General features: G+C 42.2%; 1 protein-coding gene and 1 long non-coding RNA gene across 38 annotated transcripts in view; one reads left to right on the top strand and one right to left on the bottom strand.

Annotated features, from left to right (window-relative positions):
* LOC110259662 (zinc finger protein 77-like) overlaps nucleotides 1-7,587 on the top strand; it is a 62,368-nt gene extending 54,781 nt beyond the window's left edge. For 11 of the 36 annotated variants that reach the window (XR_014837815.1, XM_085013359.1, XM_085013342.1 and 8 more), the window contains 3 exons: nucleotides 2,825-2,951; nucleotides 3,394-3,574; nucleotides 5,200-7,587. Coding sequence is in view for 32 of the 36 variants with exons in the window: in XM_085013342.1 (XP_084869468.1) it covers nucleotides 2,825-2,951; nucleotides 3,394-3,574; nucleotides 5,200-6,058 (1,167 nt within the window). In the remaining 4 variants the exon portion in view is untranslated. Of the gene's footprint in view, nucleotides 1-1,062; nucleotides 1,164-2,816; nucleotides 3,054-3,393; nucleotides 3,575-5,196 lie in introns of those variants that run through there. The other 25 variants (XR_014837814.1, XM_085013339.1, XM_085013350.1 and 22 more) reach the window with 7 other exon arrangements.
* The window catches only part of LOC146405539 (uncharacterized), a 51,556-nt gene continuing 27,772 nt past the window's right edge, over nucleotides 2,565-26,348 (bottom strand). For both annotated transcript variants that reach the window (XR_014837817.1, XR_014837818.1), the window contains 2 exons: nucleotides 2,794-3,457; nucleotides 2,565-2,613 (listed from right to left, as the gene is read on the bottom strand). This is a non-coding gene — a long non-coding RNA (uncharacterized LOC146405539). The remainder of the gene's footprint in view (nucleotides 2,614-2,793; nucleotides 3,458-26,348) is intronic.

The following is a 26,348-nucleotide window of genomic DNA, read 5'->3' on the forward strand; positions in this document are numbered from 1 at the left end:
TTTTCTTGTCTTTTTGCCATTTTCTAGGGCCGCTCCCGCGGCATATGGAGGTTCCCAGGCTAAGGGTCGAATCGGAGCTGTAGCCTCCGGCCTACGCCAGAGCCACAGCAACGTGGGATCTGAGCCGCGTCTGCAACCTACACCACAGCTCAGGGCAACGCTGGATCGTTAACCCACTGAGCAAGGGCAGGGACCGAACCCGCAACCTCATGGTTCCTAGTCGGTTAACCACTGCGCCACCATGGGAACTCCAACTCCTCATTTTTAATTAAAAAAAATTTTTTTTCTTTTTAGGGCCTCACCTGCAGCATATGGTAGATCCCAGGCTAGGGGTGGACCATAGCCACAGCAGATCGGAGCCACACCTGTGACCTACACCACAGCTCATGGTGCCAGATCCTTAACCCCCTGAGTCAGGCCAGGGATCAAACCCACATCCTTGTGGATACTAGTCGGGTTAGTTATTGTAGAGCCACAATGGGAACTCCCACAATTGCCTTTTAAGAGTCTCATGCTTTACCGACTGAGCTAGCTGGGCAGCTGCTACACAACTGCCTTTTAAATCATAGAGGATATGTATTTATATAAACACTTTTACCGGTATGCTTTTTTTTTTTCATGTGGATTTGAATTACCATCTGGGACAGTTGCTTTCAGTTTGAAGAATTGCCTTAGTATTTATAAGGCACTTCCCTTGACCACCTCCCTCCCAAAATATTCTTATTTTTCTTTTTTGATGGGATGGCATATACAGTTCTTGGACCAGGGATCAGATCCGAGCCACAGGTACCACCTGCTCACTGTGAGGGGCTAAGGATGGAACCAGCATCCCAGCGCTCCAGAGACCCCACTGATCCCATTGCGCCACAGCAGGAACTCCTCTTAGTTTTTACTTGGGAGTGTGTTCATTTCACTGTCATTTCTGAAAGATCACGTTCCGGATGTGCATCCCTCATTGATAGTTTTCCTTTTCTCAGCATTTTGTCTGTGTTATCCCATACCTCGACCTCCATGGTTTCTGCTGAGAAATCAGCTCGTGGTCTTACTGTGGTTCCTTTTTAGGTGACAAGGTGTTTTCCTTGCTGCTTTCAAGCTTTTCTCCTTGCCTTTGACTTTGATCGTGCCTCGCTTTGACATCTGTCTGCGTAGTTTGGTGATTTTCAGTAAGTTTAGCATGCTTTCAGCCAGTGCTGCCTTGATTGTTTGTCCCATGGCCTCTTTCCTGTCTTTGTGCTGCTGTCAGATGTTGGTGCACTAAATGCAGCCCCACATTTCTCTGAGGCTCTTTCACCTTGATTCATATCATCTGTCAGTGTTCAAGTTCGGTGATTCTTTCCTCTGCCAGTTTCAACTGGCTCTAGTGAACTGCTTCTTATTGCAAGGAATTGATGGTCCTCTGTGTCAGGGTGTCCAGGACCAGCCCCAGGTGTAAGGATTCACCACAGAGCTCTCAGGGGGAACCACTTCAGAATAGTGATTATACACAGTTTATTACAGGGACACGGCTTTTTTTTTTTTTTTGCCTCACCCATAGCAGATGGAAGTTCCCCTGGCCAGGGATCGAATCCAAACCATAGATGTGACCTACACTGCAGCTGTGGCAATGCCATGATCCTTAACCCATAAGCCAGGCTAGGGATCAAACCTGAGCCTCAGCAGCAACTCAAGTCACCGCAGAGACAATGCCAGATCCTTGACCTGAGCCACAGCAGGAACTCCAGGATTTTTTTTTTTTTTCCTTTTTTGATTTTTGGCCCCACCTGTGGCATGTGGAAGTTCCCGGGCTAAGGATTAAACTTGCACCATAGCAGTGACCCAAGCCACTGCAGTGACAACATCAGATCCTTAACCTGCTGTACCACAAGGGAACTCCTATGAAAAGGACAGATATTAAAATTAGTGAAGGAGAGGAGTCTCTGCTGTAGCGCAGTGGCTCAAGAACCTGGCTACAGAAACACAGGTTGCTGTGGAGGTACAAGTTCAATCCTGGCCTGGTGTGGTGGGTTAAAGGATCTGGCTTTGCCACAGCTATGGCTTGGGTGGTGGCTGTGGCTCACATTGGATCTCTGGGCCAGGAACTTTCATGTGCTGTGGGTGAGGCCACAAAATAAGAAATTGTGAAGGAGAGGTAGACTCAAACTTTGTTATCCTCTCAGTGCAAGTTGCACTGCATGTGCAGAGTTTAATTTGCTACATGTATGAAATATACTAAGCAGGGGAGCACACCCAAGCCCTAGAACTGCCAATCTAGGGTTTTTATTGATTGTTGGTCACATAGGCATTGGGGTGCCCATGCACTGACCTTAGCTGTCAGTGTCCGGCTTCTCTAGAAGTTTGATACCATGTTCCCCCAAAACCTAGGATGGCAAAAACCAGGCATACATCATAAGTCATGTCGTCGGCATAAACTCTGGCATGGCCCAAGACCCCAGGCACACAGATGTTCTTATCAGGCAATGTATTCCAGGGCCTTACACGCTTTCTCCCAGGAGCTGGTCAAGGGTTAGTCCTGAAGTTCAGGGTTTGGCCCACTGAGGCCTGCTCAGTTGCCCTTTCGCTGCACATTTTTCAGATGGAAGTGTTTATTTCGTATGTATCCCCTCTTTCTGGGCCCTACAGGTAGAAAGGAGTAAGGCAAAAGGAGACAGGATAAATGAGTTAAGTTCAGATTGTTGGGGGTGCTGTGAAATAGGGAGTGAGTTGTGAAGAATCTGAGCAGGTGTCTGGGGCCCACAGGACCCTGTCTGGACTTCCCGGGACTTGAATCCAGCCTCCCAGTGCTGACAGACTCACCCATCTTCCTGCACAAATTTGAGTGTTTTAGGGCTCTGTGGTCTTTGAAGACGTGGCTGTGAACTTCACCCTGGAGGAGTGGGCTTTGCTGGACCCTGCTCAGAGGAGGCTCTACAGAGACGTGATGCTGGAGACCTGCAGGAACCTGGCCTCTGTGGGTGAGGAGAGCTTCGCCCGTGCACTTCGTCCTTCAGGGAACAGGCATTTCTCATCAGCGCTGTTGCCAGACTTGAAACATGGGAAAAGCGGTAGATACACTGGTAAATGAGACAGCCGCGGCCACAGCCTAGAATCTGATAATGTTTTCAGGACAGTGGAAATCCGTGTGTTAGCAGTGACTTTTTTTTTGTCTTGGCTTAACAGACTGGATGCTCCTTTATTGTCATTAGTGTGGGTACAGGCTTCGTGGGTCCTTTCGGTTCACAGAGAGAGAGGTTTATGGTTTGAAGCCTCATGACGGTCTTTCGTGAACTGTCTGCCATTCTTGACCCTTTGTGCCTGGCCGCACTGAGGTCGTAAAAGTGCTGACGTCCTCAGAGTCTGTCTTTGCTCACAGAGCCTTATTCCTAAATGCATGTATTCATTTTTCTTTTCTTTCAGATTATGAGACATTGTCTAAAGCCAGCGAGTCAGTTGCTCAGCAGGATACATCTGAGGAAAAAATCTGTCACAAACAGAAAATAGCAAAATTCACAAAATATAATTCTTGTGCTGACATTCTAGGAGAGTGTGGGGAAGATCACAGTACTGGAGCTCAGAGAAACCAGGGCAGGCATCTGAGGTGAGTTACACTCAAAAGAGAAAGCAGTAGTGTCCCAGGATAGAATCCTAGTAGGTTGTGAAATTAAAAAAAAAAAATCCTAGCTCCAGATTTGTTTATTCAACAACGTAATTTTGTGTGTGGGGTTTTTTGTTGTTGTTGCTCACCTTTTTGGGCCGCACTTGTGGCATGTGGAAGTTCCCAGGCTAGGGGTCACATCGGAGCTACAGCTGCCATCCTACGCCACAGCCACAGCAACTCTGGATGTGAGCCGAGTCCGAAACCCATGCCACAGCTCGTGGCAACACCGGATCCCTGACCCACTGAGCGAGGCCAGGGCTTGAACCTGTATCCTCATGGATACTAGTGGGATTTGTTTCCCCTGTACCATGATGGAAACTCCCCAACAATATAATTTGACTTAGTAAGTGTTTGAAACAAAATTCAGGTAGAAACAGTTACAGGGAAATCCCATTTATGATCTACAGTGTGTGTATAGTAACGACAGCTGAGCTCTCTTCCAAAGTGTTTATTTAATTTACTTTCAGAAAATTCAGAATATAGAACAAATTCTTATATACTGAAATATAGTCAGACATATAGTTCTTTTTTTTTTTTTTTTGGCCTCACCCATGGCATGTGGAAGTTCCCAGGCCAGGGATCTAATCTGAACTGAAGCTGCGGCAATGCTGGATCCTTAACTCTGTGCTGGGCGGGGGATGGAAACCTTGTCTTCACAGAGACAACACCAGATCCTGAACCCAGTGCCGCACAGTGGGAGTTCCCTAGACATGCAGCTCCAATGCTTGGGTTTTTTTGTTGTTCTTAAGGTTCTTTTATTGAAGTCTAGTTGATTTACAGTGTTGTGTTAATTTCTGCTGTAGAGCATAATGGTTCACTTAGACATACATATATACACATATACACACACACACACGTCTATGTATATACACATAGATACATAGACGCACACATATATATACATACACACACATATATACATAACATAGATACACATACGTATAGATACACACATATCCCCACAGAGTTACACATATATGTATACATATATACGCGCAAATATACATAGACATATATGTACACATATATACATACACACACATTTCTTTTTAAAAAAATATTCTTTTCCATTAAGTTTTATCACGGATATTGAATATAGTTCCCTGTGCCATACCATAGAACTTGTTTATCCATCCTATATAGAATACTTTGCATTGGAATTCCCATCGTGGTGCAGTGGTTAACGAATCCAACTAGGAACCATGAGGTTGCGGGTTTGATCCCTGGCCTTGCTCAGTGGGTTAAGGACCTGGCGTTGCCATGAGCTGTAGTATAGGTCGCAGATGTGGCTCGGATCCCTTGTTGCTGTGGCTCTGGCATAGGCCAGTGGCTACAGCTCCGATTGGACCCCTAGCCTGGGAACTTCCATATGCCGCGGGAAGCGGCCCTGGAAAAGGCAAAAAGACAAAAAAAAAAGAATAATTTGCATCTGCTAACCCCAAATTCCCAATCTTTCCCTCTCCGTTGGCAACCACAAGGCTATTCTTTATATCTGTGGATCTGTTTCTAATACTTGTTCATTGCTACTAACAAATCATTAATAAAGTGCTTCTCACTTTTAGCAGAAATCACAATTTGGGCAGATTCTGTAAACCTAGCGAAGGAAATCAACGTGGAGAAACCTGCAGTCACATTCCCACTCTTCACCTGTACAAGACTCTTTCTTCCAGAATCAAACCATATAAATGCCCCAGATGTAGGAAAGAATTCAGGCATCTTTCTTCCATTTCAAGTTGTGTCAGAGCTCATCATGGACCAAAACCCTATCCAGGTCAGGAGTGCAGTCAGGCCTGTGTCTGTCCCTCAAACCGAAGAATGCACACCAGAGAGAATGCCTCTGTGTGTAAGTTATGTGGGAAAGCCTTTCCTCATTCCTACTCCCTTGCGCAGCACATCCTGATTCACGCCACAGAGAGAAACTCTGAAGGCAGGCAGTGTGGGAAAACCCTCAGTGAGTCCTCCAGTCCTGCTAGACACGTGCAGACTCCCACTGGAGGGAAGCTGTATCAATGTAAGGAGTGTGAGAGAGCTTTCGTGTATCCCTCCACATTTCAAAGACACATGATAACACACAGTGAGAAGTCCCACAAATGTGAAGTATGTGGGAAAACCTTCCTTCATCTCCAGTCTCTTCAAAGACATGAAAAGGTTCACACTGGAGAGAAGCCCTATGAATGTAAGGCATGTGGGAGAGCATTCATCTGGCCCGGAAGCTTTCAAGAACACATGAGAACGCACACAGGAGAGAATCTCTCTAACTGCGAAAACTGTGGGAAAGCTTTCACTTCTCTCAGATCCTTCCGTGCCCACATGGCAACTCATACTGGACAGAAACCTTACGCGTGTCAACAGTGTGGAAAAGACTTCAGTTGGCTCTCATCCTTTCAGAAACATGTAAGAAGGCACCATGAAGAGAAACTGTGAAAATGTGGGAATGCTTTTGCTGATTTTGGAGCCTTTCAGAAGCACCTGGGGACTCACAATGGAGAGAAACACAAATGCACACAGTGTGGGAAAGCTTTCAGTCAATCTTCATCCTTAAAAAATCACATGAAGGTACACACTGGGTAGCAGCACAGTGACTGCGTGTGATGCTCAAAAGCCTTAAGTCATTCTGTCTAGAGGGAAATCTTACAATTAAGTAACGTTAGACACTTGTGCTAATTCATGTATACAGCTCCAGAAAATTTATACCAGGGGAAAAAATGATAGAAGTTGGAAATACAGTATTGTCAAACTCTTTGTTCAGCTATAAATTTGAATACTGTTTTTTTTTTTTTCTGATTTTTGCAGTTAATATTTTTTCATTTTAAAGGTTATTGGAATTGTAGTGATTGGAAATGTGCCTTTTTTTACTCCTTTTAGGGCTGCACCTGCGGCATCAGAGTTCCTGGGAGGTTCTGGGCTAAGGGTCGAATCGGGGCTGCAGCTTTAGGCCTGTGCTGCACCTCGTGGCAATGCCAGGTCCTTCACCCACTGAGCGAGGCCAGGGATTGTACCCACATCCTCACAGACACTATTTCGGGTCCTTAACCCACTGAACCACAATGGCAAGTCCTGGAGGTTTGCATTTAACGTAAGTTTTTCTTTTATGTAGTACTGTAGTAGAAGTGCCTGACATTAAGCTTTTTTTCTCAGCCGAGCCCATGGCCTGTGGAAATTACCAGGATAGGAATTAGACCCTTGCCACCTGAGTGACAATGCCAGATCTGTAACCTGCTGTGATACAAGGGGCTAATGACTGGAATTCTTCTCTCTTCATCTCCCTCACCAATATATTCATTTTCTCACGACCCTCTACTCTGATGAGCACCCCTTGTTTCTCTGTATCTATGAGTCAGTTTCTGTTTTGCTGTGATTGTCCATGATTTGTTTTTTAGATTCTGCATATGAGTGAAATCACACAGTATTTGCTTCAGTTATTTCACTTAGATTAATACCCTCTAGTATCATGTATGATGTCCTTAATGACAGAATTTCATTCTTTTCTAGCAGCAATTTAGACTCTTAAGTCAGTCACAGAGCAAAATCATCAAACACGCACACCAGAGAGAAGGCCTCTGTGTGTAAGTTATGTGGGAAAGCCTTTCCTCATTCCTACTCCCTTGCGCAGCACAGTCCCCTGAAAGATACAGATGAAGAAGGTCTAACACACACTCCGAAGGTGCTTTTATAAAGGAAGCAGACGTCAAGTAGATGAAAATTGCTGACCGAAAGCACACAGACCCCAGACTGGTTGAAACCAAAGGACTGGTGATGCCCAGACTTCACCTTGTTGCCAACTAACCTGAGAACTGCACAAATGGCTCGCCCACCCTGCAGCCCCCTCCCTCACAGAGCCTTTAAAACCTCTGACTCTCAACCAGCAACTTGGGAGATGGTCTCAGACATTAGTCCACCATCTTCCCAGGCGGCTGGCCTCCTGAATAAAGCAACCTTTCCTTTTCCCCCGACACTTGTCTCTTAAGTCTTGGCCTTTCGAGTGATGAGCAACTGAACCTGGATTTGTTACCAGCTCTGTTTGGTTATATGTTCACATTTTCTATTCCCCCCCCCCACCTTTTTTTGGCCAAGCCTACAGCAAGCAGCAGTTCCTGGGACAGGAATCAAACCGAGCCACAGCAGCAACACTACCACATCCTTAACCACTAGGCCACCAGGAAGATCTGACACTAGGCTTTTTGATTGCAGTGTAAGTTCCTGCCGATAAGCTTTTCATCCATTTCAAAGAAATCTGTCTCAGACATATTGCCAGCTACTAGCAAAATGACTACATGTAAGACCAGGCTGACTCACCCATGAAGTTTCTCTTTCAGAAAGCTGGGTGTAAACTAGGTAACTGGCCACTTGAGTCTCCATGCTTTTCCCTTCCCTTGCCTTAATTCCAGTTCTTAGGTTTTTGATGTTGTTGTTTGTTTTTGCTGCACCTGCAGCAGCACGCACAAGTTCCTGGGCCAGGGATTAAACCTGAGCCACTGCAGTGACAATGCCAGATCCTTCACCTGCTGTGCCACCAGGAACCTCCACCAGTTCTTGTTTTAAATTTAACATAGGAACCAGAATTAAGGCAGGTCCACAGTCTCTCTCTACCCATGACCTTGCTGTGTGGCCCCTGGACATGTAGCATACTCTCCATTTTGGGTCATTTTGTTCTAAGTTCCTTGATGCCTTTTTTGCTGGGGTGCTTCTTAAAATCATAGTAAGAACCGCAAGTGCCAGCCAAATTACAACACTGGCTCCCTCAGGGAAAATGTGTGTGTGGCCTCCCCACAAGTGTACACGCCCGAGCGAGTGCTTCAAGCACTCGCAGCCAATAGCATCACTAACACAAGGCCAAGACCAATAGAACAGCAGTTTTAAAATTTTTCCTTATCATTAGGACGACACCCTCCCCCCCTTTCCTCACCTTTCTCCTGGCCTACTAAGGTGGCTGTCCCCAGAAACATACTGATTTTTGGGGAGCCACACACTATAGAAATGATCCTAACAAAAAGGCTGAGAGGTTTTACAACGCCAACTTGAAAACTGAAAATATTTGAAAACATAGGATTTCATCCTGAGTAATCCTTACAATTTGTTTTTCTGAGTAAGTTGTATCAAAATGTTTTCCTCTGAAAATACCATTGTTTTGCCTTTTTTTTTTTTTTTTTTTTTTAGGGCCGCACCCGAGATGTATGGAAGTTCTCAGGCTAAGGGTTAAATCATAGCTGTAGCTGCCGGCCTTTGCCACAGCCGTAGCAGCGCAGGATCTGAGCTGCATCTGCAGTCTACACCACCGATCATGGTAACACCAGATCCTTAACCCACTGAGTGAGGCCAGGAATCAAACTCGTGTCCTCATGGATACTAGCAGGGTTCGTTACTGCTGAGCCATGATGGGAATTCCTGGAAATACTTTTATGTCTCTTCTGTACAGTCCTTCCAGAGGAAAGGTCTGGATGAAAGTAGGGGATTTTAAAAATGTAATGTTATGGTTGTTAAGTGGGATACCCACAAATCTGGAATATGAGAGGCAACAAGAGAAAGGTAGAGGCTACTGTTAGGCTTGTTTGTTAGAATCCTTCCTTGCAAACTTTCCTCCCTTCCTGGAGGAAATCTCCCCCTGCTGTTTTTCCAAACTGCTGTGAGTGCTTTGAGAGCAAACTGGCATGCAGAGCCCAAATTGCTCTGAAAATAGAAGAAGTTAAACTAAAGCTAGCAGAAGAAAATAAATATTACAGTAGAGATAAAATAGAGCACAGGAAAGCAATAGAATCAATAAAACCAAAAGTTGGTTTGTTTCAAAAGATTAACAAAACCGACAAACCTTTAGTGAGACGGACTAAAAAAAAAAAAAAGACTCAAATTACTGAAATCAGAAATGGAAGTGGGAACATCATTACTGATTCTACAGAAATAAAGGTTAATAAGGTTACTATGAACAACTGTACACACAATTAGATAACCTAGATGAAGTGGACAAATTCCTGGAAACAAATCCTACAGGATTGAATCATGAAGAAATAAACAATCTGAATCCCTCTATAGCTAGTAAGCAGATTGAACCAGTAATCCACAATCTCCCAACAAAAAAATCCAGATCCTAATGGCTTCATTGGTGAATTCTTCCAGACATTTAGAAAAACAACCAATGGGGTTCCCGTCGTGGCTCAGTGGTTAATGAATCCGACTAGGAACCATGAGATTGCGGGTTCGATTCCTGGCCTTGGCTCGGTGGGTTAAGTATCTGGCGTTGCCGTGAGCTGTGGTGTAGGTCGCAGACGCGGCTCGGATCCTGCGTTGCTGTGGCTCTGGTGTAGGCTGGTGGCTACAGCTCCCATTAGACCCCTAGCCTGGGACCCTCCACGTACCACGCATGTGGCCCTAGAAAAGACAAAAGAGACGAAACAAACTAATAATCCCTCTCATGCTTTTCAAAACAAAAACAAAAAAACAGGCGGTGGAGACAGTTCCTAACTCCTTTTTATAAGGCCAGCATTACCCTGATACCAAAGCGACTCAGCAACAAAAGAAAATTACAGACATCATAAGATGTGATACAATAATCCTCGACAAAATACTACCAAACAGAATTCAGTATAAAGGAATTATACACCATGGCCAAGTGGAATTCTTGGAATTCAAGAGATGGTTCAATATGGAAATCAGCCGGTGCAATATCCCATGTCGGAATGGAGGGTAAAAACAAGTGCTCATCCTTATTCAGACAAAGTGATCATCTATTCAGACAAAGCATTTGGGAAAATTCAACAACCTTTCATGATTGATTGACTGATTGATTTTTGTCTTTTTTTTAGGGCTGCACCTGTGGCATATGGAGGTTCCCAGGCTAGGGGTCTAATTGGAGCTGTAGCTGCTGGCCTATGCCAGAGCCACAGCCACAGCGGGTCCGAGCCACATCTGTCACCTACACCACAACTCACAGAAACGCCAGATCCTTAACCCACTGAGCAAAGCCAGGCATCGAACCTGTGTCCTCATCGATGCTAGTCAGATTTGTTTCTACTGAGCCACGACTGGAACTCTAACAACCTTTCATGATTGAAAACACTAAAAAAAAAAACAAAAAAAAACAAACAAACAAACAAACTAGGGAGTTCCCGTCGTGGTGCAGTGGTTAACGAATCCGACTAGGAACCATGAGATTGCTGGTTCGGTCCCTGCCCTTGCTCAGTGGGTTAAGGATCCAGTGTTGTCGTGAGCTATGGTGTAGGCTGCAGACGCGGCTTGGATCCTGCGTTGCTGTGGCTCTGGCACAGGCCGGTGGCTACAGCTCCAATTAGACCCCTAGCCTGGGAACTTCCATATGCCGTGGGAGCGGCCCAAGAAATAGCAAAAAAAAAAAAAACAAAAACAAAAACTAGCAATAGAAGGAAAGCACCTCAACATAATAAAGGCCGTTTTTGAAAACCCCACTCCAGACACCATACTCAAATGGGAACTGAGAGTTTTTTTTTCCTCAAAGATCAGAAACAAGAATGACCACTTTCACACTTCTATTCAAGGTAATAACAATTTCTAGCTAGAGCAACAGGGCAAGAAGAAATAAAAGGCATCCAAGTTAGAAAGGAAGTAAAACATCAGTTTGCAGATGACATGATCTTTTATGTAGACAATCCTAAAGACCTCACAGTAAAAGCTGTTAGAACTAATACCTGAGTTCAGGGAAGTAGTGGCGATACAACATCCACACTCAAAAATCACTTCCATTTCTATATGCAATGAACAATTACAAAGGAAATTGCCAAAACAATTTCATTCACAATAGCATCAAAAGTAATAAAATACTTCGGAAGGGAGTTCCTATTGTGGAGCAGCAGAAATGAATCCGACTAGGAAACATGAGGTGGGTTCAATCCCTGGCCTCGCTCAATGGATTAAGGATCTGCATTGTTGTGAGGTGTGATGCAGGTCACAGATGCAGTTTGGATCCTGTGTTGCTGTGTCTGCGGTGTAGGCCTGCAGCTGTAGCTCTGATTTGACCAGGTTTCCCTGGTCTGGGAACCTCCAAATGCTGTGGGTGTGGCCCTAAAAAGCAAAAAAACAAAACAAAAACAAAACAAAAAAACCCAACTTTAGGAACTCCTCTTGTGGCTTAACAGAAATGAACCTGACTAGTATCCAGGAGGATGTGGGTTCTATCCCTAGCCCCACTCTGGGTTAAAGATCCGGTGTTGCTGGGAGCTGTGGTGGATGTCACAGACACAGCTTGGATCTGGCTCTGGCTGTGGCATAGGCCAGCAGCTGTAGCTCCAATTTGACCTCTAGCCTGGTAACTTGCATATGCAATAGATGTGGGCCTAAAAAGCAAAAAGAAAACAAAAAACCTCTGGAAATAACTTCCTGAGAACTTGTACAGTGAAAATATTCTTGAAAGAACGTAAAGACAAATAAATGGAAACCTCCCATGTTCATCAATTGCAAGATAAAAATGTTAAAATGTCAGTCCGAAGGGATCTATAGATTCATGCCACTCCTATAAAAATCTGATTTTTTTTCTTAGAAGGAGAACCCATCTTAAAATTCAAATAGACTCTCAAGAGATCCTGAATAACTGAGACAATCTTTAAAAAAAAAAAAAAAAAAAAAAACCTGGGCAATTCTCACATCCTGTTTTCAAAAATTACTACAGAACCACAGAACTCAAAACAGTGTGGTACTGGCAAACAGACAGACATAAAGACCAGTGGAATAGAAGGGAGTACACAATAAACCCTTTCCTGTATGGTTAAGTGATTTTTACCAAGAGTGAAAAAGCCATCCAATGAGGAGAGGACTGTTTTCAACAGATGGTGCTGGGAAATGGGGCATCCACATGGAAAACATGAATGAATTTGGATCTTTACATAACATGAAATACAAAAATGAACTCAGAACAGTTCAAGCACCTCAATGTAAGACCTAAAACAATAAAGCTCTTAGAAGAAAGGACAAAAGCTTCATGACACTGGATTTGGCAGTGCTTTTTCAGATGACACCAAAAGCACAGGTAAAACAAATTTCATGGACTGCATGAAATTGAATTTGTGCATCAAAAGACATTAACAGAGTAAACAGGCAACCCATAGAATGAGATAAAACATTTACAAATCAGCCAAGGGTGCGGCCCTAAAAAACACACACGCACACAAAATTGCAAATCATGTATCTGATAAGACATTAATATCCAGAATTTATAGAGAACTAAAACTTAACAAAAAACCCAGACAACCAAATCCAAAACTGGGCAGTGAACTTGAATAGACATTTCTCCAAAGAAAACATATTAACGGACAATCACCACACGAAAAGATGTTCAACATCACTAATCATTAGGGAAATGCAAATCAAAACTAGAGTGAAATACTACCTCACAGATTAGGATGGCTATTATCAAACGAAAAAACAAAACCAGTATGTGTAGAAATTGGAATCTTTGTGTTGGTCGGGATATAAAATGTGAAGCAATTGTGGAAACAGTATGGTGCTTCCTCAAAAAATTGAAAGACGGAATTCCTGCTGTGGATCAGCAGCATCTCTGGAGCACTGGGACACAGGTTCAGTCCCCAGCTCAGCACAGTGGGTTGAGGATCACTGTCAGCATGGCCACAGCTGCAGCTCGAATTTGATCCCTGGCCTGGGAACTCCATATGTCATGGGGTGGCCCAAAAAAAAGGGACAAAATTGAAAGAATTACCATATGATCCAGCAATATGGGTATATACCCTAATGAATTATAAGGGTCTCAAACAGATGCTTCTTCACCCGTGTTCATAGTAGCATGATTTATTACAATCATTAAAATATGTTGGAGTTCCCTTATGGCACAGCAGGTTAAGGATCTGGTGTTTTCACCACAGCAGCTCAGGTCACTGCCATGGTATGGGTTTGATCCCTGGCTGGGGAACTTCCACATGCTGTGGGAGTTGCCAAAAAAATATATGTAAAGCAACCTAAGTGTCCATCAAAGGATGAATGGATACACAAAGTGTGGTCCCTCCACATACTGGTATATTATTTAGCCTTAAGAGGAGGGAAATTCTTGGAAGTTTGCTTGTGGCACAGTGGGTTAAGGATCTGGTGGTGTCTGCAGTGGCGCCTGGCACAGTGTGTTAAAGGATCCTTTGTCGCCACAGCTGCAGCTTGGATTTCATCCCTGGCCTGGGCACTTCCATATGCTGCAGATGTGGCCATTAAAAAATACAAGTAAAGTGGGCTAGGGACTTGAGTAGACATTTCTCTAAAGAAGATAGCAAATACACAGAAGTTTGACAGCATTGGTCATTTAGGAAATGCAAACGAAAATCTCAGTGAGATATCACTGCATACACTCTGGGACTATGGTTTTTAAAAAATAGGAGTTCCCGTCGTGGTGCAGTGGTTAACGAATCCGACTAGGAACCATGAGGTTGCGGGTTTGGTCCCTGCCCTTGCTCAGTGGGTTAACGATCCGGCGTTGCTGTGAGCTGTGGTGTAGGTTGCAGACCCAGCTCGGATCCTGCGTTGCTGTGGCTCTGGCGTAGGCCGGTGGCTACAGCTCCGATTCAACCCCTAGCCTGGGAACTTCCATATGCCGCGGGAGCGGCCCAAGAAATAGCAACAACAACAACAACAACAACAAAGACAAAAGACAAAAAAAAAAAAAAAATACACAGCTCTGTCTAAAAGCTGTGGAGAAATAGGAACACTCATACGTTGCTGAGGGGAATGCAAATAGTGCCAGGGCAGCCTTTGGGGACAAGTTTGGTGGTACTTCAAAAAGTTAAAGAATCACCATGTGACCCAGCAACTCCACTTGTAGGTATTCGCCTAATGGAGATGAACAATTGTGTTCACATAGAAATTTGTGCACGGATGCTCACTGCAGTGTTTTTTCCCCTACAACCAAAAGGTGGAAACAATCCAAAGGCCTGTCCACACATGAATGGATAAATAGAGCTATAGTGCACAATGCAATCATACTCTGCCATCAAAAGGCAAAAAGTATTGACATGCTGCAGTGTGGATGACCCACAAAAACATGCTGAGTAAACACTAGACACAAAGATCACATGTTGTGTAGCTGCTTTTATATGAAGTAACCAGAATAGGCAAACCCACAGAGGCTGAAAGTGGATGAGTGTTTGCCTGGAAAAAATTGCAGGGGGATCAGGAGCTACTACTTAAAGGGCATGGGGTGTTTTGGGGTAATGAAAAGGCTTTCAAATTAGAGGTGGTGGTTGCAAATGGACCAAGTTGTGTATATGTGTGCATACATATATATACACTAATATATATACTAAATATAAATGTCCATAATAACATTAAATATGTATATTAAAATTAACACTGTATTAGTTTTTATTTTTCTGTATGTGTTTATATATCTTTTGGCCATGGTGTGCAGCAGTTTAATAAGGGATCTTGGTTCCTAGACTGGGGTCAAACCTAGGAAAGTGCCAAGTCCCAACCACTAGACCACCAGGGAACCCCCAATTTATATATTTTAAAATAGTTAACTATGTTATGTGACTTTCACTTCACTTCTTTCTCTTTCTTTCTTTCTTTTTTTTTTTTTTTTTTTTTTTTTTTTTTGGCCACACACATGGCATGTGGATGTTTCCTGGCCAGGGAATGAACCTGCACCATAGCAGAGACAGTGCCAGGTCCTTAACTGCTAGGCCACCAGGGAACTCCATCGCTTCAATTTCTTAGAAAGCTATGCAGAGCTCTGCAAAAGAGTATCTCGATTTGAGGATATTTCCACTGACTATGTTTGGTAACCTAGGGTCATGTCTTCAGAGAAAAAACATTTTTATTTCTAATAAATGTCTGTTACAGTTGCCTTACTCTTTTTAGAGTTTTTTTTTTTTTTTTTTTGTCTTTTGTCTTTTGTCTCTTTTTGTCTGTTGTTGTTGTTGTTGCTGTTGTTGCTATTTCTTGGGCCGCTCCCTCGGCATATGGAGGCTCCCAGGCTAGGGGTTGAATCGGAGCTGTAGCCACCGGCCTACGCCAGAGCCACAGCAACGCGGGATCCGAGTCGTTAACCCACTGAGCAAGGGCAGGGACCGAACCCGCAACCTCATGGTTCCTAGTCGGATTCGTTAACCACTGCGCCACGACGGGAACTCCCAAACTAAAGTTTTGGTTTTTGTCTTTTTTGCCATTTCTTGGGCCGCTCCTGCGGCATATGGAGGTTCCCAGGCTAGGGGTCGAATCGGAGCTGTAGCCACCGGCCTAGCCAGAGCCACAGCAACGCGGGATCCGAGCCGCGTCTGCAACCTACACCACAGCTCACGGCAACGTGGGGTCGTTAACCCACTGAGCAAGGGCAGGGACCGAACCCTCAACCTCATGGTTCCTAGTCGGATTCGTTAACCACTGCGCCACGACGGGAACTCCTCTTTTTAGAGTTTTAAAAGCCACTGCAAGCCGCTGTCACATCAGAGGATTCATCTGGTCATACTCCTTCAAAAAAAGCAGGCAAGACTAACTCTATACCAAGTATAGATGTCCCTGGAAAATGTCCAGATTACAAAATCCTTAAAAAGATCTGGGTATCATAGAGTAGGGTCTGGAAGCCTGATTTCACTTGCTTGTGGATAAGAGAAGGGGCTGACAAAACAGTTGCCTGACAGCCAAATAGTTGCCCGACAGCCAAATAGTTGCCCTGGTACCCACTACTGGCACTCAGAATGGTCATCACATTCTCTTAAACAATCCTTGGAACATAAAGTCAGGCCACTCTGGGATGGAGGACACCCATAAGGTCACTTCATAGTCTAGTCTGAAAACACAAAATATTATCCCAAAGTAAGACCAGCTTCTAAATCTAATAGGAGGAACCTTTTTTAGTTTCTCAATTATAAGATCCACTTCATTTTTCCCGAGCTTTGTAACTAAGTCTAAAATCCCTTGCACACACAACCCCATGAGTCCATCCAGTCCACAAAACCTGCTTCCTTGGTCCCTCCACAAATATGGTTAACACAAGGCATGATCTTCTGATTGGGCCTCTCATACCATCATGTCACCTGAGTTAACCTATGATTCCTCATGGTGTATGGGCTCATTGCACTCAGTACACCAGATGTTATTTAACTGGAATTGTGTCCCTGTGTGCAAGAAATGAATAACACTTTCCCACATCGCACACTTACAGGGTAACTGCTTTTATGTCAAATAATGATGACTAAAGCCTTCCTACATTCCTCACATTCACTAGACTTCATTCCATTATGAATAATCACATGTCTTCTTTTTTTTTTTTTTTTTTTTGTCTTTTTGCTATTTTTTTGGGCCACTTCTGTGGCATATGGAGGTTCCCAGGCTAGGGGTCGAATCGGAGCTGTAGCCACTGGCCTACACCAGAGCCACAGCAACGCGGGATCCGAGCCGAGTCTGCAACCTACACCACAGCTCACGGCAACGCCGGATCGTTAACCCACTGAGCAGGGGCAGGGATCGAACCCGCAACCTCATGGTTCCTAGTCGGATTCGTTAACCGCTGCGCCGCGACAGGAACTCCTCACATGTCTTCTAAAGGCAGAACAACAAATAAGAACCTTCCTGCTCACTGTGATGAGCACTCAAATCACCACTCATGAGTCTGAAAACAGATGAGTGACCACACAGTTTCTCCACATTCCTCACATGGAATTTACTAGCAAGACTTTGCACATGTTACTTCTTTTTTTGGCAGCACCTACAGCACGTGGAAGTTCCTGAGCCAGAGGTCGAACCTGCACTACAGATGCAGCCTGTGCCACAGCTGCAACAATGCCAGATCCTTAACCTGCGGCACCACAAGGGAACTTCCAAGACCTTCCACTTTTCTGAACAAGACAGAACAGGGAAGGCTGTACCATATTCTTGATGGATAGGTTTTCTCTGCAGTGTGAGTTCTTGCACAAGTGCTGAGATAGAGACCTGTCTGCATCTTGGGTCTAAAATGAGATCTACCCTGCATCCAATGGAGGAAGTTATCATTGAAGACTTGCCAACACATAGTCCATTTTAAAGCAACTCCAGCAGTTTCTTCTAATCACAGTAAGATTTGTAATCTGGGAGAGACAGCAATAAGATGGTAGAGTAGAAGGACTGGAGCTCACCTTATCTCCTGAAAACAAAATTACAACCAACTGCTGAACAACCATCAACAAAATAGACTAGAATCTACCAAAAAAGATACCCTACTACAAAAGACAAAGAGGAGGCCACATCAAGATGGTAGGAGAGGTCATTATGTGATATAAGCAACCCCATACCCATCAGTTGGGAGGCCCACAGACTGCAAAATAACCATATTGCAGAGGCTCCCTGAAGGGAGAGTTCTAGGCCCCATGTAAGGTCCCTACACCTGGGGATCTGGCATTGGGAGGAGGAGCCCCCAGAGCATCTGGCCTTGAGGGCCAACAGGGCTTGTGTGCAGGAGCTCCCCAGGACCAGGGAAATGGAGACTCCACTCTTGAAAGGCCCACACAGGGTTTCATGTGCACTGGGTCCCAAGGCAAAGCACAGACTCCATAGGAATCTGGGTGAGACCTGCCTCGGGTTCTTGGAGGATCTCCTGGGAAAACGGGGTGACCGTGGCTCATTATGGGGAACGTATATTGGAGGCAAATTTCTCATGAATATTCTGCATGAGAGTAAAACTACCTAAAAAGTCAAAAGACCTATACTCTGAAAACTATAAGACACTGATGAAAGAAATCAAAGATGACACAAATAGATGGAAAGACATGCCATGCTCTTGGATTGGAAAAGTTAATATTATCAAAATGACTATACTACCTAAGGCAATCTACAGATTCAATGCAATCCCTATCAAATTACCAAGGACATTTTTCACAGAACTTGAACAAAGTATTTTAAAGTTTGTTTGGAAGCACAAAAGAGCCAGAATAGCCAAAGACATCCTGAAAAATGGAGCTGGAGGAATCAGGCTCCTGGACTTCAGACTATACTACACAGCAACAATCATCAAAACTATATGGCACTGGCACAAAGATAGAAATATAGATCAGTGGAACAGGATAGAAAGCCGAGAATTAAACCCCCACACCCACAGCCAACCCATCTATGACAAAGGAGGCAAGAATATACAATGGAGAAAGGACAGCTTGTTCAATAAGTGGTGCTGGGAAAACTGGACAGCCACATATAAAAGAATGAAATTAGAACACTCCCTGACACCATACACAAAAATAAACTCAAAATGGATTAAAGACCTAGATATAAGACCAGACACTATAAAACTCTTAGAGAAAAACATAGGCCAAACACTCTCCAACATAAACAATAGCAACATCTTCTCAGATCCACCTCTGAGAGTAATGACAGTAAAAACAAAAATAAACTAATGGGACTTAATTAAACTTAAAAGTTCCAGCACAGCAAAGGAAACCCTAAACAAAACAAAAAGATAACCCACAGAATGGGAGAAAATATTTGCAAATGAACCGACTGACAAGAGATTAATCTCCAAAATTTATAAACACTTTCTGCAGCTCAATACCAAAAAAAACAAACAACCCCATCAAAAAGTGGGCAGAAGATCTAAACAGACAGTTCTCCAAAGAAGACATATAAGTGGCCAAAAAACACATGAAAAGATGTTCAACATCACTTATTATTAGAGAAATGCAAATCAAAACCACTATGAGGTACCACCTTACACCAGCCAGAATAGCTATCATCAAAAAGTCTACAAACAATAAGTGCTGGAGAGGGTGTGGAGAAAAAGGAACCCTATTACACTGTTGGTGGGATTGTAAATTGGTGCAACCACTGCGGAAAATAGTATGGAGATTCCTCAGCAAACTAAAAATAGAACTACCATTTGATCCATCAATCCCACTCCTGGGCATCTATCCAGAGAAAACCATGACTGGAAAAGTCACATGTACTCCAATGTTCATTGCAGCACGATATACAATAGCCAAGACATGGGAACAACCTAAATGTCCATTGATGGAGGAGTGGATCATATACACAAGAAGTGGTGCATATACACAATGAAATGATACCACAAGAAGTGGTACATATACACAATGAAATATTACTCAGCCATTAAAAGGAATGAAATAATGGCATTTGCAGCAACATGGATGGACCTAGAAACTACCATGCTAAGTGAAGTCAGCCATACAATGAGACACCAACATCAAATGCTTTCATTGACAGGTGGAATGTTTGAACTTATTTGCAGAGCTTATTGAACTTATTTGCAGAACAGATACTGACTCACAGACTTTGAAAAACTTATGGTCTCCAAAGGAGACAGTTTGTGGGGTGGGGGGATGCACTGGGGTTGTGGGATGGAAATCCTATAAAATTGGATTGTGATGATTATTGTACAACTACAAACGTCATAAATTGAGTAATAAAAAAAAAAAGAAAAAAATCAGCAGAGTTCCCCTTGTGGCTCAGTGGTTAACGAATCCGACTAGGAACCATGAGGTTGCAGGTTCAATCCCTGGCCTTGCTCAGTGGGTTAAGGATCTGGCGTTGCTGTGAGCTGTGGTATGGGTTGCAGACACGGCTCGGATCCCGTGTTTCTGTGACTCTGGCATAGGCCAGTGGCTACAGCTCCGATTAGACCTCTAGCCAGGGAACCTCCATGTGCCGCGGGAGAGGCTCGAGAAAAGGCAAAAAGACAAAAAACAAACAAACAAAAAACAGCTAAGTGATCTGGAGATTACCAACCTCCATGAAAAAGACTTTAGGCTGATGATAGTAAAGATAATTCATGATCTTGGAAATAAACTGGAGGCAAAGATTGATAAATTACAAGAAACACTGAGCAAAGAAGTAGAAGATTTAAAGATTAAGCAAGCAGAAATGCAAAATAAAATAAGTGAAATTCACTGATGCAGAACAGAAAAGAGAAAAAAGATTGAAAAGAAATGAAGACACTCTAAGAGAGCACTGGGACAACTTTAAACTCACCAACATCTGTATCATAGGGGTGCCAGAAGGACAAGAGAGAGAGAAAGGGCCAAATAAAATATTTGAAGAGATAATAGCCAAAAACTTCCCTAACATGGGAAAGGAATCACTCACTCAAATCCAGGAAGCACAATGAACACCATATAAAATAAACCCAAGGAAGAACACCTTGAGACACATATTAATCAAAGTGAACAAAATTAAAGATAAAGAGGAAATATTGAAAGAAGGTAGTGAAGGAATTCCTGTTGTGGCTCAGTGGTTAACGAATCCCACTGGGAACCATGAGGTTGCGGGTTCGATCCCTGACCTTGCTCGGTGGGTTGAGGATCTGGCGTTGCTGTGTGCTGTGGTGTAGGTTGCACACACAGCTTGGATCCCATGTTGCTGTGGCTCTGGCGTAGGCCAGTGGCTACAGCTCCAATTAGACCCCTAGCCTGGGAACCTCCATATGCTGCGGGAGTGGCCCTAGAAAAGGCAAAAATACAAAAACAAAAACAAAGAAAGCAGGTAGTGAAAAGCAACAAATAACATACAAGGGAACCCTGATTTGATTACTGGCTTAAACTGCAGGCCAGAAGAGTGTGGCATGATATACTCAGAGTGATGAAAAGAAAAACCTCCAACCAAGATTACTCTACCCAGCAAGGCTCTTCTTCAGATTTGAAGGAGACAAGCAAAAGCTAAGAGAATTCAGAACTGCTAACCCAGCTTTACAACAAATAATAAAGGAACTTCTCCAGGTGGAAAAGAAAAGACCACAACTAGAAACAAAAATACTATGAATGAAAAGGCCCACCAATAAAGGTATATATAGTAAAGGTAGGAAATCATCCACACACAAATATGCTACCAAAACCAGCAAACATGAGAAGAGGGTACAAATTCAGGATAGGGAGATGCATTTGCAATTAAGAGAACAACTTAAAACAATCATATATATATACTCCTAAATTAAAATTTCATGGTAACTGAAAACCAAAAATTGAAAATAGATACACACACAAATAAGAAAAAGCAATCCAAACACAACACTAACGATAATCATCAAACCACAAGACAAGAGGAGGATTGAAGAAAAAAGACCAACAATAACAAATCCAAAACAATTAATAAAATGGAAATAAGAACACACATATAATTACCTTAAATGTAATTGAACTAAATGCCCCAACCAAAAGGTACAGACTGGCTGAATGGATACAAAAACAAGACCTATATATAAGCTGTCTTCAATAGACCCACTTCAGCTCTAGGGACACAAACAAATTGAAAGTGAGAGGATGGAAGAAAATATTCCATGCAAAAGGAAAACAAAAGAAAGCTGGAGTAGCAATACTCATATCAGACAAAATAGACATTAAAATAGACATTAAAATAAATAGACATTAAAATAAAGTTATAAGAGGCAAAGAAGGACATTAGATAATGAACAAAGGATCAATCCAGGAAGAAGATACAACAATTGAAATATATATGCACCCAACATAGGATCACAATATATAAGGCAACAGCTAACAGCCTTAAGAGGAGAAATTCACAATAACATAGTAATAGCAAGGGACTTTAACACCCACTTACAGCAATGGACAGATCATCCAGACAGAAAATCAACAAGGAAACACAGGCCTTAAATGATGCATTAGACCAGATGGACTTAATAGATATTTATAGAATATTCCATCCAAACGCAGCAGAATACACATTCTTCTCAAGTGCACACAGAACATTCTCTAGGATAGATCACATTCCAGGCCACAAATCAAGCCTTAGTAAATATAAGAAAACTGAAATTATATCAAGCATCTTTTCCAACCACAATGCTATGACTAGAAATCAACAACAATAACAACCAAAAAAAAACTGCAAAACCCACAAATACATGGAGGCTAAACAACATGCTACTAAACAACCAATAGATCACTGAAAAAATCAAATAGGAAGTTAAAAAAATACCTAGAAGCAAATGACAACAAAGACACAATCCAAAACCTATGGGATGAAGCAAAAGCAGTTCTAAGAGGGAAGTTTATAGCAATACAAGACTACCTCAGGAAACAATAAAAGACTAAAATAAACAACTTAACTTTATACCTAAAGCAACTAGAGAAAGAAAAACAGGCAAAACACAAAGTTAGGAGAAGGAAAGAAATCATAAAGATCAGAGTAGAAATAAATGAAATAGAAACAAAACCATAGAAAAATTCAATGAAACTAAAAGCTGGTTCATTGAAAAGATCAAGAAAATAATAAACCCTTAGCTGGATTCATCAATAAAAAAAGAGAGAGGACTCAAATCAGTAAAATTAGGAATGAAAAAGAAGTAACAACAGGAGTTCCCATCGTGGCACAGTGGTTAATGAATCTGACTAAGAATCATGAGGTTGCAGGTTCGATCCCTGGCCTTGCTCAATGGGTTAAGGATCTGGTGTTGCTGTGAGCTATGGTGTAGGTCACAGATGTAGCTCGGGATTCCACATTGCTGTGGCTCTGATGTGGGCCGGTGGCTACAGCTCTAATTAGACCCCTAGCCTGGGAACCTCCATATACCAGAGGTGTAGCCCTAGAAAAAACCAAAAAAAAAAAAAAAAAAGAAGTAAAGACAGACATCACAGAAATATAAAGGATCATAGGAGACTACTACAATCAACTATATGCCCATAAAATGGACAAACTAGATGAACAAATTCTTAGAAAACTACAATCTTCAAAGACTAAACCAAGAATAAATAGAAAAGTTGAACAGACCAATCACAAGTACTGAAATTGGAACTGTGATTTAAAAACTTCCAACAAATGAAAAGTCCAGGACCAGATGGCTTTACAGGTGAATTCTATCAAAAATTTATAGAAGAGTTAACACCTATCCTTCTGAAACTATTCCAAAAAACTGCATAGGAAGGAACACTCTCAAACTCATTCTATGAGGCCACTGTCATTCCAATACCAAAAACCAAAGTTACCACAAAAAAATAAAATTAAAAAAAGAGAAAAAAAATTACAGGCCAATATCACTGATGAACATAGATGCAAAAATCCTCAACAAAACCCTACCAAACTGAATCCAGCAATACATTAAAAGGATCATACACCATGATCAAGTGGATTTATCCCATGATGCAAGGATTTCTCAATATCCGCAAATCAATCATTGTGATACACCACATTAACAAACTGAAGAATAAAACCACATGATACTCTCAATAGATGCATAAAAAGCTATTGACAAATCCCGACACCCATTTACGATTAAAAAAAAAACCCTCTGGGAAGTGGGCATAAAGGGAACTGCCTCAACATATAAAGGCCATATATGACAAACTCACAGCTAACATCATTCTCAATGGTGAAAAGCTGAAAGCTGCGCATCAGGAACAAGACAACAATGTTTGCTCTTGAAACTACTATTCAACATAGCTTTGGAACTCGGCAATCAGAAAAGAAAAAGAAATAAAAGGAATCCAAATTGGAAAAGAAGTAAAACTACCACTGTTTGCAGATGAAATGATACTATACCTAGAAAATCCTAAAGACACTACTAGAAAAAAGTTAGAGCTCATAAATGGATTCAGTAAACTTGCAGGATACAGAATTAACACAAAGTAATTAACTGCATATCTATATACTAATAATGAAAGATCAGAAAGAGAAATTAGGGAAAGAATCCCATTTACCATCACATTAAAACAAAACAAAGCACAAACTGCAACATGGATGGAACTAGAGACTCTCATACTGAGTGAAATAAGTCAGAAAGACAAAGACAAATACCATATGATATCACTTATAACTGGAACCTAATATACAGCACAAATGAACATTTCCACAGAAAAAAAATCATGGAGTTGGAGAATAGACTTGTCGCTGCCCAGAGGGAGAGGGATAGAGTGGGAGGGATCAGGAGCTTGGGGTTAATGGATGCAAACTATTGCTCTTGGAATGGATTTACAATGAGATCCTGCTGTGTAGCATTGAGAACTATGTCTAGATACTTACATTGCAACAGAACAATGGGAGGAAAAAAAATGTACATGTATGTGTAACTTGGTCCCCATGCTGTACAGCAGAAAAAAATAAATTAAAAAAACAAAACAAAACACAAACCTAAGAATAAACCTACCTAAAGAGACAAAAGTCCTGTACTCTGAAAACTGTAAGACACTGATGAAAGAAATCAAAGACAACAGAAAGAGATGGAAAGACATACCTTGTTCTTGAATTGGAAGAATCAATATTGTCAAAATACTACCCAAGGAAATCTACAGATTCAATGCAATCCTTATCAAATTACCAATGGCTTTTTTTTTTCACAGAACAAAATATTTTCAAGTTTGTTTAGAAGCACAAAAGACCCAGAATAGCCCAAGACATCCTGCAAAAGAAAAATGGAGCTGATGGAATCCAGATCCCTGACTTCAGATTATACTACAAAGCTACAGTCAAAGAGTATGCTACTGGCACAAACAGAAACATAGCTTAGTGGAACAGGATAGAAAGCCCAGAGTTAAACCCACACACCTAGGGTCAACTAGTCTATGACAAAGGAGGCAAAAATATACAATGGAGAAAAGACAGTCCCTTCAATAAGTGGTGCTGGGAAAACTGGACAGCTACATGTAAAAGAATGAAATTAGAACACTCCCTAACACCATACACAAAAATAAACTCAAAATGGATTAAAGGGGAGTTCCTGTCGTGGCGCAGTGGTTAACGAATCTGACTAGGAACCATAAGGTTGCGGGTTCGATCCCTGCCCTTGCTCAGTGGATTAACGATCCGGCGTTGCTGTGAGCTGTGGTGTAGGTCGCAGACGCGGCTCCGATCCCACGTTGCTGTGGCTCTGGCTTAGGCTGGCGGCTACATCTCCGATTAGATCCCTAGCCTGGGAACCTCCCATATGCCGCAGGAGAGGCCCAAGAAATGGCAAAAAGACAAAAAAAAAAAAAATGGATTAAAGACCTAAATATAAGAACGGATACTATAAAACTCTTACAGGAAAACATAGGCCAAACACTCTGACATAAACCGCAATAATATCTTCGCAGATCACCTCCTAGAGTAATGACAATAAAAACAAATAAAAACAAATGGGACCTAATTAAACTTAAAAGTTTTTGCACAGCAAAGGAAACCCTAAACAAAACAAAAAGATAACCCACAGAATGGGAAAAAATATTTGCAAATGAAGTGACTGACAAGAGATTAATCTCTAAAATATATAAAATACCTCTTGAAGCTCAATACCAAAAAACCAAACAATCCCATCAAAAAATGGGCAGAAGATCTACACAATTCTCCAAAAAAGACATACAGATGGCCAAAAAACACATCACTAATGATGTTCATCACTAATTGTTAGAGAAATGCAAATCAAAACTATTATGAGGTACCACAATATACCAGCAAGAATGGCCATCATCAAAATGTCTACAAATAACAAATGCTAGAGAGGTTGTGGAGAAAAGGGAACCTTCTTACATTGTTGGTGGGAATGTAAATTGGTGCAACCACTATAGAAAAAAGTGTGGAGATTCCTCAAAAACCTAAAAATAGAATTATCATATGATCCAGCAATCCCATTCCTGGGCATCTATCTGGAGAAAACCATGACTTGAAAAGATACGTGCATCCCAATATTCAATGTACAATAGCCAAGACATGGAAGCAATCTAAATGCCCATTGACAGAGGAGTGGATAAAGAAGATGTGATACATATACACAATGGTATATTACTCAGCCACAAAAAGGAATGACAAAATGGCATTTGCAGCAACATGGATGGACCTAGAAATTACATGCTAAGTG

The sequence above is a fragment of the Sus scrofa genome, chromosome 2 (genome assembly GCF_054392235.1).
Source record: "Sus scrofa isolate SSC_HxYL_T2T_F1_AM1 chromosome 2, Sscrofa_HxYL_maternal_Yorkshire_Landrace_v2.0, whole genome shotgun sequence".
NCBI lineage: Eukaryota > Metazoa > Chordata > Mammalia > Artiodactyla > Suidae > Sus > Sus scrofa.